Source organism: Periophthalmus magnuspinnatus, chromosome 6, assembly GCF_009829125.3.
Source record: "Periophthalmus magnuspinnatus isolate fPerMag1 chromosome 6, fPerMag1.2.pri, whole genome shotgun sequence".
Taxonomy (NCBI): Eukaryota; Metazoa; Chordata; class Actinopteri; order Gobiiformes; family Gobiidae; genus Periophthalmus; species Periophthalmus magnuspinnatus.
This window is the reverse complement of record NC_047131.1, coordinates 32647531-32663747: the sequence shown is the minus strand read 5'-3', so window position 1 is coordinate 32663747 and position 16217 is coordinate 32647531. Positions and strand designations below refer to the sequence as shown.

At 43.7% G+C, this 16217-nt stretch overlaps 1 protein-coding gene across 1 annotated transcript in view; it reads right to left on the bottom strand.

Moving 5' to 3' along the window:
- The window catches only part of hipk2 (homeodomain interacting protein kinase 2), a 176245-nt gene that overhangs the window by 64190 nt on the left and 95838 nt on the right, over nt 1-16217 (bottom strand). The window contains exon 3 of the mRNA XM_033967831.2: nt 184-307. Coding sequence (XP_033823722.1) covers nt 184-307 — 124 coding nt within the window. The remainder of the gene's footprint in view (nt 1-183; nt 308-16217) is intronic.

Below are 16217 nucleotides of genomic sequence, written 5' to 3'. Positions count from 1 at the left end.
ACATCTGCCTCTCGCCCCCGTCTGGCAGAACGACGTCATTACATCTAGAATCATAAAGTTGTTTTTTTTTCTTTATATTTGGACAAAATGGAGACGAACAAGAAACTCAAAGCAGCAGGTAAACAACACAACGCTCTAAATTCTCTGATAGAAACTGTATTTACGTCTTATTTTGACTTTTACCTGATCGTATTCTGACGCTCCGGGGTAGAGCGGCCATCCCAGGAAGAGCTCGGCGATGACGCAGCCCAGGGACCACATGTCGATGGCCTCGCAGAACGGCAGCCCCAGAATGATCTCCGGCGCTCTGCGAAAACATCAGGAACCAGCTTAGAAACACGCCGCACAAAACCCAACGCACAAAACCCAACGCACAAAACCCAACGCTCAACCTGCTCCTGCTTTTATTTTCGGCTAAAACCTCGCAGCCAAAAACCTTTTTCCATTTCCCCGTGGTCGTCGTTGCCGGGGTCAGACGGAGGGCGTGTTTACACCGCTCCTGTACGACTGAACTGAAGAGCTCCCACAAATCCTGGCGACGTTTTTTTTTGAAAGCCAATATGATTTAATTAAGACACGCGGACGCTTACGACTCGCACACAACCGATTCAAATCCACACAGACAATTTAATTAGTCTTTGAGTCTGAAGGCTGCCGGGTTATCACGCCATGTATCACTTAAAAGTAACGCGGCGAAGCTCCAAATCGATTTTCACATGAATGGCCCGACTTCAATAGAGAAACACATTCACACAATTATGAAAAAGGGAAATTGGCAAACAGGCGCTTAAACCACCATCTGAGTCAGTCATTTTTGTGATTTTGAATTCAACCAGAAAGACGCTCGCCGAGTGCCACGCCAACTTCCTGTTAATGTTCCTTAAAAACGATCAAAGCGTCGTTTAAAGGGTTTGAGTCGACGCCGTGTCGGTTTTATGTTTTAATGTTGTTTCCTCGTCACAAACAGACCTGGAGTCACATGTTCAACACAAACAAACCTGCAGATTTAGGCCGAGTTCTTCTCTCAAACTGAAAACACTCTGTTCCACTTTGTGATGTCATCATGTGTTGATACAGGAAGTGCTCCACTGTGTTTTTAAACTCCACACACCTTCATTTATAGAATCATTTGGATCATTTCAGTCCTGGAATTGTCAATCTCTACTGAGCTACACTGGTCGATGGTTTAAAGTGGGAGGTCACGTTCTAAAAATAACCCGCAATAGCTTTATTTTTTACATTATTCTCTCTGTTTTTGTGTGTAAAACCCCTCACCACACACTTTATACACTTTTCTCACACAGGCGTTAACATTTTCTCACATTTCTCTCTCGTTTAAACTCTCTCAAAGTTCAAACCTTCGTAGGCGTCTTTGTCGGTGCAGAACGTTTCATCGACATTGTGGGTTTTGTCGGGGAGAAAACAAATCGCGAACGTACAGCACTTCAGAGTCACACTGAGATCCAACGTTTATGTAAATTTGTCTGAGCACATTCTGTACTGGACAGGAGACACGGCACGGAGGAGACTGATGGACAATGGTCTACAGTCCAACAGCCAATCAGGACGCACGACACAATGGTCTACAGTCCAACAGCCAATCAGGACGCACGACACAATGGTCTACAGTCCAACAGCCAATCAGGACGCACGACACAATGGTCTACAGTCCAACAGCCAATCAGGACGCACGACACAATGGTCTACAGTCCAACAGCCAATCAGGACGCACGACACAATGGTCTACAGTCCAACAGCCAATCAGGACGCACGACACAATGGTCTACAGTCCAACAGCCAATCAGGACGCACGACACAATGGTCTACAGTCCAACAGCCAATCAGGACGCACGACACAATGGTCTACAGTCCAACAGCCAATCAGGACGCACGACACAATGGTCTACAGTCCAACAGCCAATCAGGACGCACGACACAATGGTCTACAGTCCAACAGCCAATCAGGACGCACGACACAATGGTCTACAGTCCAACAGCCAATCAGGACGCACGACACAATGGTCTACGGTCCAACAGCCAATCAGGACGCACGACACAATGGTCTACAGTCCAACAGCCAATCAGGACGCACGACACAATGGTCTACAGTCCAACAGCCAATCAGGACGCACGACACAATGGTCTACGGTCCAACAGCCAATCAGGACGCACGACACAATGGTCTACAGTCCAACAGCCAATCAGGACGCACGACACAATGCACGTTCATACACTGCAAAAGCTTAAGCTGACTTTTACTGTTGTCTAGTCCTTCGCAAATAACACTACAGCCACAAGCTAGTTAGCGTTAGCCGACAGTTTTCCAGCCGCTCTCACCTTTTTGTTTACAGTCAAACTCCCAAACCTGATCACAGACGCTCAGACTGATCACCGTCTCCTGAAAACCTGCCGTTTAAACCCATTTTGTGTTTTTTTTTCTGCAGTTTTCAGACTAAAACCTTGAAACTTTTTTTTGACACCATTTCCTCATTTGTGCGTCGTGTCTCCCCGGTAACCGCTGAACATTCCCCCATAGAGCTACATGTAGAACACCCACCGCAAAGTATCAATAATTTGTATTGCGGGGCAGGTGTAGTGCTCTAAGACACTGTTGCTATAGCGATTTATCTTCCCCGTGGTGCCCTGTGAGACCTCAATATCCAGTCGGAGACAATAAGCCTCATATTGGTTTGGTGTCTATATGTTTTTCTTTCAGCGTTTTTTTATTATTATTATGTTGTTTTTCATATTCAAACGAGTCGCTTTTTTATGATTAGGATTAAACAGACCCCAGCTCGTTTCCGTGGTGACCAGAATCACATCAGGATCGTGCTGATAAAGTGTTATTCATTCATTTCATTGCAGAAGTCGTGCGCCGTAATGAACCGCTAATCTCGTCAATTTGTCACACGTTTAAGTCTGTGTGATCGTTTAAACGGTGACACCGGAGTTTTATTTGTGCAGTTTGAAGATTTTTTTTTAATGCCTGAAGAAGAATCATTTCAACACGGTTCATTTTTCATTTTATTTTAAACCAGAACAGTCTTAAAGGGGCTGTAAAAAAAACACAAAACTGACTCCTGTTCCTCCTCAAAAACAGACCTGGAGTTGTGTTTTGTTTCATTCACATGTTTGAGTCACATTTTATTATTAGTCTGTTACATCTACAAAGCTCAAAATGCGACGTTCCACCTTGTGATGTCATCAAGTGGTAGTTTTCAAGTTAACTCCTCCTATTACCTTTACAGTTGTTATCGTGTTTCACCTTTTTTGGCCTTGCTGTTTTTGCAGAATTGCTTTTTTTATTTGTGTTTCTATTTATTTGCATTGTGTCGTGCGTCCTGATTGGCTGTTGGACTGTAGACCATTGTGTCGTGCGTCCTGATTGGCTGTTGGACTGTAGACCATTGTGTCGTGCGTCCTGATTGGCTGTTGGACTGTAGACCATTGTGTCGTGCGTCCTGATTGGCTGTTGGACTGTAGACCATTGTGTCGTGCGTCCTGATTGGCTGTTGGACTGTAGACCATTGTCCATCAGTCTCCTCCGTGCCGTGTCTCCTGTCCAGTACAGAATGTGTTCAGACAAATTTACATAAACGTTGGATCTCAGTGTGACTCTGAAGTGCTGTACGTTTGCGATTTGTTTTCTCCCCGACAAAACCCACAATGTCGATGAAACGTTCTGCACCGACAAAGACGCCTACGAAGGTTTGAACTTTGAGAGAGTTTAAACGAGAGAGAAATGTGAGAAAATGTTAACGCCTGTGTGAGAAAAGTGTATAAAGTGTGTGGTGAGGGGTTTTACACACAAAAACAGAGAGAATAATGTAAAAATAAAGATGATACTTCAGTACATTCTAAAAATAACCCGCAACAGGCGAAATCTGTGAAGTATAAGTACATTTCAAGGTTCAAGGTCACTTTATTTAGTTTAGCAGTGACACATTTACACGTGACAACAGTGTAAAGTGTAAAGGTCAAAGTGCAAAGTGCAGAGTAAAGCAACTAAAACCCGTCAGAAACACAACATTACACACAAAGTACAAATACAGCACGAGGCACAGGGAACTTTTAAGGTAACTCCGCTTAAGTACTTTTGACAGTGAGTACTTCTACTTTTACCTCAGTACATTTGAGTGCAGTATTTGTACTTTTACTCCACTACATTTTAACACAAAACTAAAATAAACAAATAAAAACAGCTGGAAAAAAAACGAAAATTCAGCTCAAATCTTCATAAAAATCTCCACATTTGAAGCTTTGTCAAATCTAAAAATCAAAACCTACTCATTTTGATACAATATTTTACTTTATTTCCGCACATTTTTTCCGTGTTGTCGTCCGCTGCTGCTCGATATTTAAAATCCAGAGAAAATAAACGAGAGAATCCTGCAGACGAGGTTCGGATTTATTCAGTTTGATGCAAATGTAAATGTGCAAACGACTTTTACAACTCATTTCCTCCACAAAATCTTAAAACTAAACCACCGAAAATAGACGATTTGAACTATGAGATAAATATAACTCTGTCGCCGCGGGTGTTTAATTGTGAGATTCTTTGGGTATAAACTATAATTATAAGACAAAAGGTATTAAAATAAGAACAACACGGCTGCACGAGGCACAGTTTGAGTCTTTGGAAGCAGCATCTGAACGCGCTGCATTCGGCTGACACTGCCAATTTATCAGGATTTAAGCTGCTCCCCACCTCGCTCGTCTCCAGCTGGCCTCCTGTCGGGGGTGGAGGCTGAAGGGGGCGGAGCTAAGGCTACGTCACCCACAGTACAGGGCTGCAGACTGAGGACAAACGCCGCACGAGCACAGACTATGCAGTAGTTCTGGACAGTAGGGGGCTTTAGACTGGATACTGGACTTGGCTAATGACTAAGTGGCTAATGCTAATGCTAATGCTAATGCTAGTTTATGACTGTAGTGTTATTTGACAGTCACTTCAGTTCTTGTAGCTCCGACTAAACCAGGTCTCGTTTTAAATAAAGCCCAGGTTAAAGTCTCACACAGACAGAGCAGGGCCTCTAGTTAGCGTCACATGGCATCAGCTGCAAAGAAACAAAACTGTAAAAACAAATCAAAAACAAATCAAACTCTTTTACTGTAAATATCAAAGTCTAAACTAGTATAAATATGTAGAAAGTTTAAATCAGACGACACAAAACACAAACGAGTGTTTAAACGACACTTTGACCAGATACAATGGTACGAATACAGAACACACACACACAGACACACACACCCCGACACACACACCCCGACACACACACAGACATACACACACACCCCGACGCACACACACACACACACACACACGCAGTGGCTCTTTCACTGTGGCTCAAAAGCCCTGGTCACATGTGGGAGGGCATCTGACTGAACTGGGGTTTATAGAGAAACACACTGGAGCAGAGGAGAATGTGTGTGTGTATGTGTGTTAGTATACATGTGTGTATATGTGTCCTTTGTGAGTCAGTGATGGCTCGGTTCATGAATCGGTTCTTTCTTGTGCGGCTCTGGCTCTTTTCTCTGATTCGGCAAAAAAAAAAATGTTATCATGAGGACGAGCTCCAGCTGCATTTAAGAAACAAGAGGAGACGCACAAACAGATTTAGACTGAAAGAAAACACTCTGTTCCACCTTGTGATGTCATCGTGTGGTGATACAGGAAGTGCTCCACTGTGTTTTTAAACTCCACACACCTTCATTTATAGAATCATTTGGATCATTTCAGTCCTGGAGTTGTCTCTTATCTCGACTGAACTAAAGGTAAAAGGAGGAGTTCACTTGAAAACTACCACTTGATGACATCACAAGGTGGAACGTCGCATTTTGAGCTTTGTAGATGTTACAGACTAATAATAAAGTGTGAGTCAAACATGTGAATGAAACAAAACACAACTCCAGGTCTGTTTGTGAGGAGTACCAAACTTTAACCTTCAAACTGAGTGAAACGTGTCGAGTTTGACACTAAAACGTATTTTCTTACATTTTATAAACACAAAAATACAGTTTCCTTCATATGAGCCTGTGTCCTGTCGTTTATAAAAAGAACAAGAACCAGCAGAAAAGTGAAATATATTTGGATTATTTCACATTTTTTTGATGAATCTAAAAACACAAGTTCAGTGTTGTGTTTTTTCAGAATGTGCCAAACTTCAGTCTGTGTGTGGTTCACTCTGATCCCACCACTATCTGGACCTGGGGCGCCAAGGCCAGTCCACCCGGCCTCCCCCGCTTCTCCTCCTCCCCCGCTCCTCCCCCGCTCCTCCCCCGCTCCTCCTCCTCCCCCGCACCTCCTCCTCCCCCTCAGCTGCACTATTTAGACCCGTCAGTGTTAATCCTGTCGACTCCATTTGTGAAGTTGTGTTACCTACAGAAAGTCAAGAAGTGTTCAACTCCTCCTCCTCCTCTTCTCCTCCTTCTCCTCTTTTCCTCCTTCTCTTCCTCCCTTCTTCCTCTCTTCCCACTCCCCTTCCTTCCTGCTGCCCTCCTGCTCTCTTGCTCCCTCACTCCTCTCCTCCTCCAGCTCTTCTCCCTTCCCCTTTCTCTCCTCTTTACCTGCTCCCTGCTCCTCCTCCTCTCCTTATGCTCTGCTCCTCCTCTCGTGCTGCTCTGCTCCTCTTCTCCCTTCTTGTTGCTCCACTCTGCCATCCTCTTCCCGCTCCCTTTTTCCTCCTCTGCCTCTCTGCTCTTTCTCCGCCTCCTCCTGTTCTCCTCCTCCTGTTCTCCTCATCACCTCCTCTGCCTTTCTGCACGTCCTCTTCTCCTCCTGTTTTCCCCCTTTTCCGCTCTGCTCTTCCTCCACTTCCTCCTCACCCCCTCCTCTCCTCTCTTTCTCAGCCTCTCTGCTCCTCCTCCTCTCCGCCTCTGCTCCTCCTCCTGTTATCCTCCTCTGCCTCTCCGCTCCTCCTCCTGCCCTCCTCCTACTTTGCCGCTCCGCTCTTCCTCCATCTCCTCCTCACCCCCTCCTCTCCTCTCTTTCTCAGCCTCTCCTCCTCTCCGCCTCTGCTCTTCCTCCTCTGCTCCTCCTCCTTTCCTCCTGTCCTCCTACTCTTCCTCCTCTGCTCCTCCTCCTTTCCTCCTGTCCTCCTACTCTTCCTCCTCTGCTCCTCCTCCTCCTCCTCTGCCTCTCTGCTCCTCCTCCTCCTCCTCCTCGGCCCATAAGCTCACGGTCGACATCACAGGCTGTGGTCATGTCAGAAAGGATCCATCATGGCTGACCTTCCCTTCGCTTGGCTCCAGACGGGAGACGGATGGATCCTTGGAACGCTGCACAGCCACACACACACGGACACACACACGGACACATACAGACACACGGACACACACAGACACACACACCCCGACACACACACACACACACGGACACATACAGACACACGGACACACACAGACACACACACCCCGACACACACACACACACACACAATAATATCTTGATTCCCTGAGTCAGACGTGTGTTTATTTGCTTTGTTTAATGTTCATTTGTTTTATATTTATCTTTATCCAAACCGTGACATCACTCAGACGCTTTTTCATCGCCGCCATTTTTAAAAATACAGAAACAAAACAAAAATAACTGATAATGTGTAATCCTGTTTTTAATGTTTATTATTATTAAAGTGGCTCCAGTTTCACACGGACTTTTCTCAGTCCACAGTTTTTAGACGGAGACGATCAGGAAATGTTGGATATTTATTTCACTTTTACGACACAATAGTGAAATAAAAACCCCAGGATCATGTAGAGGGTTAATACGAACATTTAAGACCAGAATGAGTCTGAAGCAGCAGAGACAGAGAGAGGAGCAGGAAGTGCGACATGATCACTTCCTGTTTGGACGGCGGCGGCAGGTTTGCTCTGTCCATTTATATAAACGGTGGTCCCTGGTTTATCAACTGTACAGTCTGTGGTTTTACTGAAATTGTAATAAAAAGTGTGTTTTATGTGTGTTCACCTGCTCAGGAGCTACAGATGGAAAACAGCAGCAGCGAAATCTGGTACAAATCATCTTTTCTTTTTGTAAGATTAATGATTTTGTGCACGGTCCCTGACAAATAAAGAAGAAAGAAAAAAAGAAAGAAAGAAAGAAATGTGTGCCAGTCCAGATTTTAAACCCAAAAACTTAAATTCAGCCCCACAGCATCAGCATTAACGCAAATATAAACACAGAATATGAAAGTTGTGGCTAAATAAATGCACAAACCAGTCACAAGATGGCGCCAGCAAAATATTTCATGAAACGCAACTGTAAAAAGAATCTTAAAAGAATCTTGGCGTGTGTCGTTTTTACGCTTCGCCGGTTGGAAATCCTCAGGTTTGTGTGTGTGGACTGGACGTTTCCATATTCATGACCTCAAAGACCCCACAAAGGGCCCTCTGAACACGGGGCCGGCGGGAGCGTGGAGGCCGCGTCCTCACAAAAACCTCTTAGTTCAGCGAAATATCAGGGCCAATTTAAAATCCAGAAATAACAGATTTGTAAATGTGTAAAGTGCAGGTCATGAGACGCTCAAGTGAAACGATGGTCAAACTTTTACAGGGTCCTTGAGAAACGCGGCGAGGGACATTCTTGGTGTTCAAGGACTGGAAAACAAGCCCCGCCCTCTCCTCGCTCGCGTACGAGGAAAACGGTCGGGTCTGTTAATAAGTGACCTGCTCCATGCGACATTAAAACGAGAGAAAACGGAGAAAAACGCAGTGAAAAAACAGGTAAGTGCGTGAGTTTAACAGAATCAGACGTGTTTGGATTAATACGACGTTTAAATCTGAATTTAACATCTGTGTGACACATTTATTCACACAAAAGTGGAAAAAAAACTCCATTTTGTGACTTAAAATAAAAAATAAATAAGGATACTAGAGCAAAAAAATACTTAAGTAAAAGTATCACATGAAAAAATCAACTAAAAAGATAAAAGTACCCTAAAATGAGCCCTAAAATGTATAATTAAAGCCGCACTACGTACCTTTCCATGTTGTCTCTACGGAAATGTCTTAGAATGTTCCGCAGTATGACATTAAACAGAGCTTACCTTACATTTATTCAGTGACAGGTGGATTTATTGCTCAAAAACGGCTACAAAATCAGACATTTTGACTGTGAGCGGGGTGGCCACTCCACAGATCTGACCTGTAAATTGGTCTGGTCTCCATGAGGATAGAAAGGTTTAAAGTCATACTGTAAAACATTCTCCACAGAAGGATCCTCCACCAGAAAAGTTACACAGTGCACCGTTGAGTACAGTATTTTACTACTTTACTACATACTTTTACTACATACTTTTATTACTTTTACTACTTTTACTACTTTTACTGCACTGAAGAACTTTGACCATGAAATAAATCAAAGGTTCAATATTTGGAACTTTTCACATGATTGAAAAAAGGCAAAAAGTAAAAAAATATTCTCTCCAATTCTCTCGTTTCAGAACTGCGTCAGAGCGCGGCGGCGGCGGCGGCGGCGGCGGTGGCGGCGGCGACACTTTCAAACACAAAAATCTCTATAAAGTTACAAAGGCCACTGCATTAGGAGACGAGAGAGGAGACGAGAGAGGAGACGAGAGAGGAGACGAGAGAGGAGACGAGAAAGGAGACGAGAGAAGAGAAAGGAGACGAGAGAGGAGACACGAGAGAGAAGATGAGAGAGGGCGTGTACATCACAGTGGGCGTGTCACAGTGGGCGTGTCACAGGGGGCGTGTCACAGGGGGCGTGTCACAGGGGGCGTGTCACAGTGGGCGTGTCACAGGGGGCGTGTCACAGGGGGCGAGTCACAGGGGGCGTGTCACAGGTGGACGTTAAACGAGGATTAACCAACAAAATGGCGTCGTGAAAATAGTGGATTAAAGATTAAACTCAAACATGAATCAGTCCAAACACAAACGTCAGAGAAGAAACGAGAAAAAACGACAAACAGGAGAAACATCTGAAAAGTCAATTTTTCAGAATATTTCCACTTTAAATCTAAAATATTACATCACGTCGGGTTCACATAAAGTTCCGTGTTTGTTTAAAACACAAAGGACAGACCAGTATCACCGTTTCTCAAGCGTCGGGTTTGAAAGTGTCGCACAAACTGAACGACATATTTCACGTTCAGGATTAACAAACGAGATAAAGCTCAAACCGCACACGCCGTCACCTCCACAGATCTGCAGCTGCGCCGACGATAAAGGTCACGGGGTCATTAGAGGCTCAGCTGGTCGAGCGTTTGCCCGCTGATGTAAAGGTTGGCAGTTCAAATCCCGCTCTCGACATAAACATCGTTGGTCGTGTGGTTTAGATCCACGGACTCGCAGGTTGGAGGTGCGATTCCCACAGATGGATGCTGTTGTTGTGCACTTGGGCCAAACACTTAACCCACCACGGCCTTGATGTAAAACGTTTTGAAAAAATGTGACTCTTGTTTTAATCCAAGTTCTAATGTTTCCTCCTCCAAAACAGACCTGGAACTCCTCTCCCTGTTTTATTTTTATTTATTCTTTTTATTGAATTTTATTATTTTTATTATATGTCTGTCTATTGATTTCATTATTATTATTATTATTATTATTATTATTATTATTATTATTATTATTATTATTATTTTATGTTTTTTTTATTTTATTTTACCCATTAAAAACTTTAATTAAAAAAAAAAAAAAAAAAACAGACCTAGACTTGTGTTTTGTTTCATTCTCACATGTTTGAGTCACTTTATTATTCGTCTGTTACATCTACAAAGCTCAAAACGTTCTGTTCCACCTTGTGATGTCACCAAGTGGTAGTTTAAGTTAACTCCTCCTCCTTTTACCTTTAGTTCAGTCGAGATTGACAGTTTATAATGTAGCTCGTCTTTTATATCGGCCTAAACTTAAAGCTTCGTGTAAAAAATCTCTTTACGCAAAAAAGTTTAAAATGTTTAACTAATCATTTTAAATAATAATAAAGTTGATCTGTTACAAAAGACATGAGTAAGTCCATCGTCTCACTGATCACAATTGATTCGTTTGAAGTTTTATTTACCCGTGTTGTCGGCCATCTTGGTGCTCCGGTCAAATGAGTCCCCAGGAGCCGGAGCACCTGAAGAAGGTTCCGGGGGAAGACGCTGTGTTTGAGAAGGAGGGGCTGAATATTTGAGCTTTAAATATCTACTTCATTTTCTACAGTTAACACAGATAAATTAATATAGAGTTTTATTTTAATAACAGATTTGATTGAATAAAGATTAACACCGTTTTGCTAAAGATAAATTTTAACAATATGATTCGTCTCTTCCTCAAAAACCGCTAAAGCCGAGTGATTACACAACTCCACAACTGAGATTATCCAATAGATTCTATAAATGAAGGTGTGTGGAGTTTAAAAACACAGTGTTCCACCTTGTGATGTCATCATGTGGTGATACAGGAAGTGCTCCAGAGTGTTTTTTTTTCAGTTTGAGAGAAGAACTCAGTCTAAATCTGCAGGTTTGTGTGTTAAACGTGTGAGAATGAAACAAAAAAACACAACTCCAGGTCTGTGCGTGACGAGGAAACGACATTAGAACATCAGAAAACGGCGTGACACGTTCGCTTTAACGTTGAGGATTACACTGCAGCGCACCGACGTTTCATTATAAAAATCTTTGCGCTCCACCTCTCCTCCGCGATGATTATTCTGCAGCGCGATCCCTCCATCAGTAATGCAGCTCATATCCGCTACACCCACCGTCCCCTGCGCCCTCGGGCCCCCGCCGCCATTACCTGCAGCCGGGGGTCAAAGGTGACGGCGTGGGACGTGGGGGGAAGCGCCCGACGGGAGATGAGACAGAATGGGAGATGATGGGGTGAAGGCGGGGTGAGCGTCGTCTTTAATCAGCACCCCGCCCACACGCCCGCACCCCGACCCAACGTTCGCGACTGGGAAACGACGGCCGGCGATCTGTCACGGAGCGAGACGCGGCGGCCCGGAGACAAGATGGCGGCGGTGCCACGGGGGAGCCTGCGGTGTATGTTAGACCATTAGGACGCGGCGCTAACGGTCAGATAGCATTAGGACGGTGTAGCAGCCGCGGGACGATCTCTGACCCGGGCCTGGAGCACGTCCGGCTTGATTCCCCGTGGGATTTGAAAACCTTTGGAGGATTAAAGAATTACAGGAATGACTTTGGAAAACTCGGGAATGCATCGCAGCCCCAGTTTGGCCAGAGCAGAAACACTTTTATAACGAAAAAACACACGGACTCATCAAAACTGAACACGCGGGAGATTTATGTGAAGTTATTCTGCAACTAAAGGGTCTACAGACGGTGTTTTATGTCAAATTACAGGGATTTTTAGCTCATTTTTATGTTTTTATTAATGTATTAAGAGCAGGACTTGATAAAGGTTTTGCAGTTTTTCTTGGCGATACAGTGGACCAGGTTTATCGCACGAGTCACGTTAGGGTCAGGGTGAAATCCGCGAAGTATCATCTTTATTTTTTTACATTATTCTCTCTGTTTTTGTCTGTAAAACCCCTCACCACACACTTTATACACTTTTCTCACACAGGCGTTAACATTTTCTCACATTTCTCTCTCGTTTAAACTCTCTCAAAGTTCAAACCTTCGTAGGCGTCTTTGTCGGTGCAGAACGTTTCATCGACATTGTGGGTTTTGTCGGGGAGAAAACAAATCGCAAACGTACAGCACTTCAGAGTCACACTGAGATCCAACGTTTATGTAAATTTGTCTGAACACATTCTGTACTGGACAGGAGACACGGCACGGAGGAGACTGATGGACAATGGTCTACAGTCCAACAGCCAATCAGGACGCACGACACAATGGTCTACAGTCCAACAGCCAATCAGGACGCACGACACAATGGTCTACAGTCCAACAGCCAATCAGGACGCAGAATAATTTGGAACACCGCAGCTAGCAGGTTTAGCTACATCCATTTATATAAACCGTCTTTGTTACTGACTCAATTTCAATAGAACATTTTGAAATAAAACAGAATCTATTCGCATTTTTACGTTTCGCTCCACAGAACGACCTCACATTTCTCGTTTGTTTCTTCGAAGGATCTAGATTATCTCCGCTGGCCTCTTCGGGCGACACCATCACACATCCAGGCTGTTAGTCACTTCTCTGTCAACAAGCCCAGAGGAAATATGGAGCGCTCTCCCTCTGAGCCGGCCCAGGCTGGGGGGCATATTTAGGGGACGGACACGAGCGCATCCACACACACACACAATCACTCAGTGGACCGGCTCGACCAGCTGCCAGCGCCGCGAGTGCGAGGACGATGCCCACACAGAGAGACGCCGTTACGCAGCCCTGTCACGATAACAAACTCAGAACTGCGACATTTTACTGCAGAAAATATAAAGGATAATATTGAAACTCGACCCTTTTACGCCACTGACAGCAACTCGAGCGCAGATTTAAATCACAAAAACTATTATAAATCATGAGCTGCAATAAATAAACAGCAGAAGGAAACACTTTAGTCGTTAGTTTGCATCTGGAATGAGACGTATAAGTGATTTACTCGACCTTCTACAGCCCAAATCTGATCATATCGCCAAAAAATAACCAAAATGTCACAGTAACACAGCTTAAGACGCTCCTCCCTGGCATTTAACACTAGCGAGACCGGATATCTTTATATTTTCTTGCTGTTTTCTTACGCATTGTGCAGCTCAAATTGTTTTAAATGTGCTGTAAAAATGCACTGAATTGAACAGAAGTAGTGAAAAAAGTAAATGTACGTGCGATAAACAGGGGCGGCGCCAGAAAGGGGGACTTAAGGGGGTTTGAGGGGGCCCTAGTCTTCCCTCGCCAAAGCGCCCCCTGAAGACTTTTTCCGTATTTTCACAGCACATTCAATCTTGTCCAAAAATGTTCAAATGGCGACTACAAAGTTCAAAATGGGCCAACTACATTTAAACTGGATAAAAACAGCGACTCAAACATTGTAGAGGGAGGGGGCTACGCTTGTGTCGCATAAAAGCGCTAAATTAGCATGTTAATCGTGCACTTTCATCGAAGAAGCCTCTCGTTTTCTCTCTAACAAAAAATGTCTGGCACCGCCCCTGTCCGTAAATATCGTTCCAGCTTTCGGGCCTCGCTTTCCGCCTTCTACCCGGCGACGCAGAAGTGCTCGTGTTAGCCAGCGCGTCCTTGATCACTTGGGCAAATTGGAGTTACGAGGCGCATCGACTGGTTAGAGCTAAACCTTTCACTTGGCTTCATCTACGCCTGACATATAATAAAAAGAAAGGTCATTCAATCTGCAACGCACAGTAAAAATCCATGGCAGGGTTAGCTCCGAGCGAGGGCCAAACCTTCAAAAAGTCATATTCCAGTATACGCTAGCTATCACTAGACCTTTCGTTGGGTAAATCTACTGTGGCATTTATAAAGCAGGCGAAAACCACTTCAAATCTCGTCCGCTCGGCTGTAACTACTCGCCAGTCAGACCCGCTCCAGCCGTACATTTGACAGACGGGATTACGGCGAAGGATAGTCCAGAAAACGTCCAGCGCGGATGAAATTGGAGTACGCCACATCAATGCATGTCGCTGGGTCGGTTTTACAGTGAAGCGGGAGGGATAAGGTCATTGCGGGGAGATGACCACGACTGTCATACGCGCGGGGGTCGTATAGAAATCCATTCGAATCGTGGCGCCGGTAGAGAAAAGCCACGGAGACGCCACGGAACAGTAATGGTACAAATCTGAGAGCGGAGTACAGTCGTATACATGAGCACTGTGAGTCAAAGAACAAACACAGGGAGGGATTTTCAAGAAAAACTCGTATAATTTTGTGTTGCGTGGATTTAAAAGCAGAATAATATTTTTTGGTGACAATATTATGAGCGTTTTTACATTTTTTCTTTCAAAAAAACACATGTTCCAAAGTTTTAAACTCTGCTGCAGCGTTAGAAGTAAATATGTGCTAAAACTGCGCTAACGTGCTAAGGTTGTAGCGATGGGTGGATGCCGTGGCCGGGTGGAGTCGAGACGGAAGAGCAGCGTCAGGGCGGAGGAGGTGGGTGGATGCGCTGGGTCATCTCAGCACAGACACAATCGTTATTAATTAAAAAAAACAAAAAAAAAAAACATAGAAGAACATAGGCTGTTTATATAAATGGACAGAGCTAACCTGCTAGCCGCCACATTCCAAACAGGAAGTGATCGTAGTTGCACTTCCTGCTCCATTGACTCTGGCTCCAATTCACTTTATATTGAAAAACTGCTGCTGTTAGAATTGTCATTCTGGTCTTAAATGTTCGTATTAACCCTCTACATGATCCTGGGGTTTTTATTTCACTATTGTGTCTGTAAATCAAGATATGAACATTAATAACAGACAAATCAGGTCCTTCTGTCCCCGAGGTCGCTCCTGTTAGCGTTAGCAACAGGTTTGATCACCGTCGCTCTGGATTGGCTCTTTGGTTGCTATGATATTTATGGTAGGAATTTGAAATATGGAACTTAACTCTAAATTCTGCCTATTCATTTATTCATTTCAGTTTGTAGTTTTTTTTTATCTACATTGTCAATTTATTTATTTATTTTATTTATTTATTTATTTCAGTTTGTAGTTTTTTATCTACATTGTCAATTTATTTATTTATTTATTTATTTCAGTTTGTAGTTTTTTAGCTACATTGTCAATTTATTTATTTATTTTATTTATTTATTTATTTCAGTTTGTAGTTTTTTATCTACATTGTCAATTTATTTATTTATTTATTTATTTATTTCAGTTTGTAGTTTTTTAGCTACATTGTCAATTTATTTATTTATTTATTTATTTATTTATTTCAGTTTGTAGTTTTTTAGCTACATTGTCAATTTATTTATTTATTTTATTTATTTATTTATTTATTTATTTCAGTTTGTAGTTTTTTATCTACATTGTCAATTTATTTATTTTTATTTCATTTCTTTCTGTGGTATAAATCTGCTCTCGTGTTTTGTCTCAGTGGCGTGTTATCGTTTATCGTCTACATATCGCGCTTCCGATCCGCGTCACCGTGACAGATCTGTTTAAACGTTCACACCGTCGTGGCCGTATCGCTCGCTCTCGCCTCCGTTCCTCCGTTTCCTGTCGGCTCTTCCATCCTCCCCCCTCTGGAGCAGGTAACAGCGGCTCCGGCCTCATCAAATCTAACCGTGAGCGACAGGATCCTCGCCGCCCAAAGGCTGCGCCGCTCTCACCAGGTGCAGCGCCACGGGGAATTAGAACAAA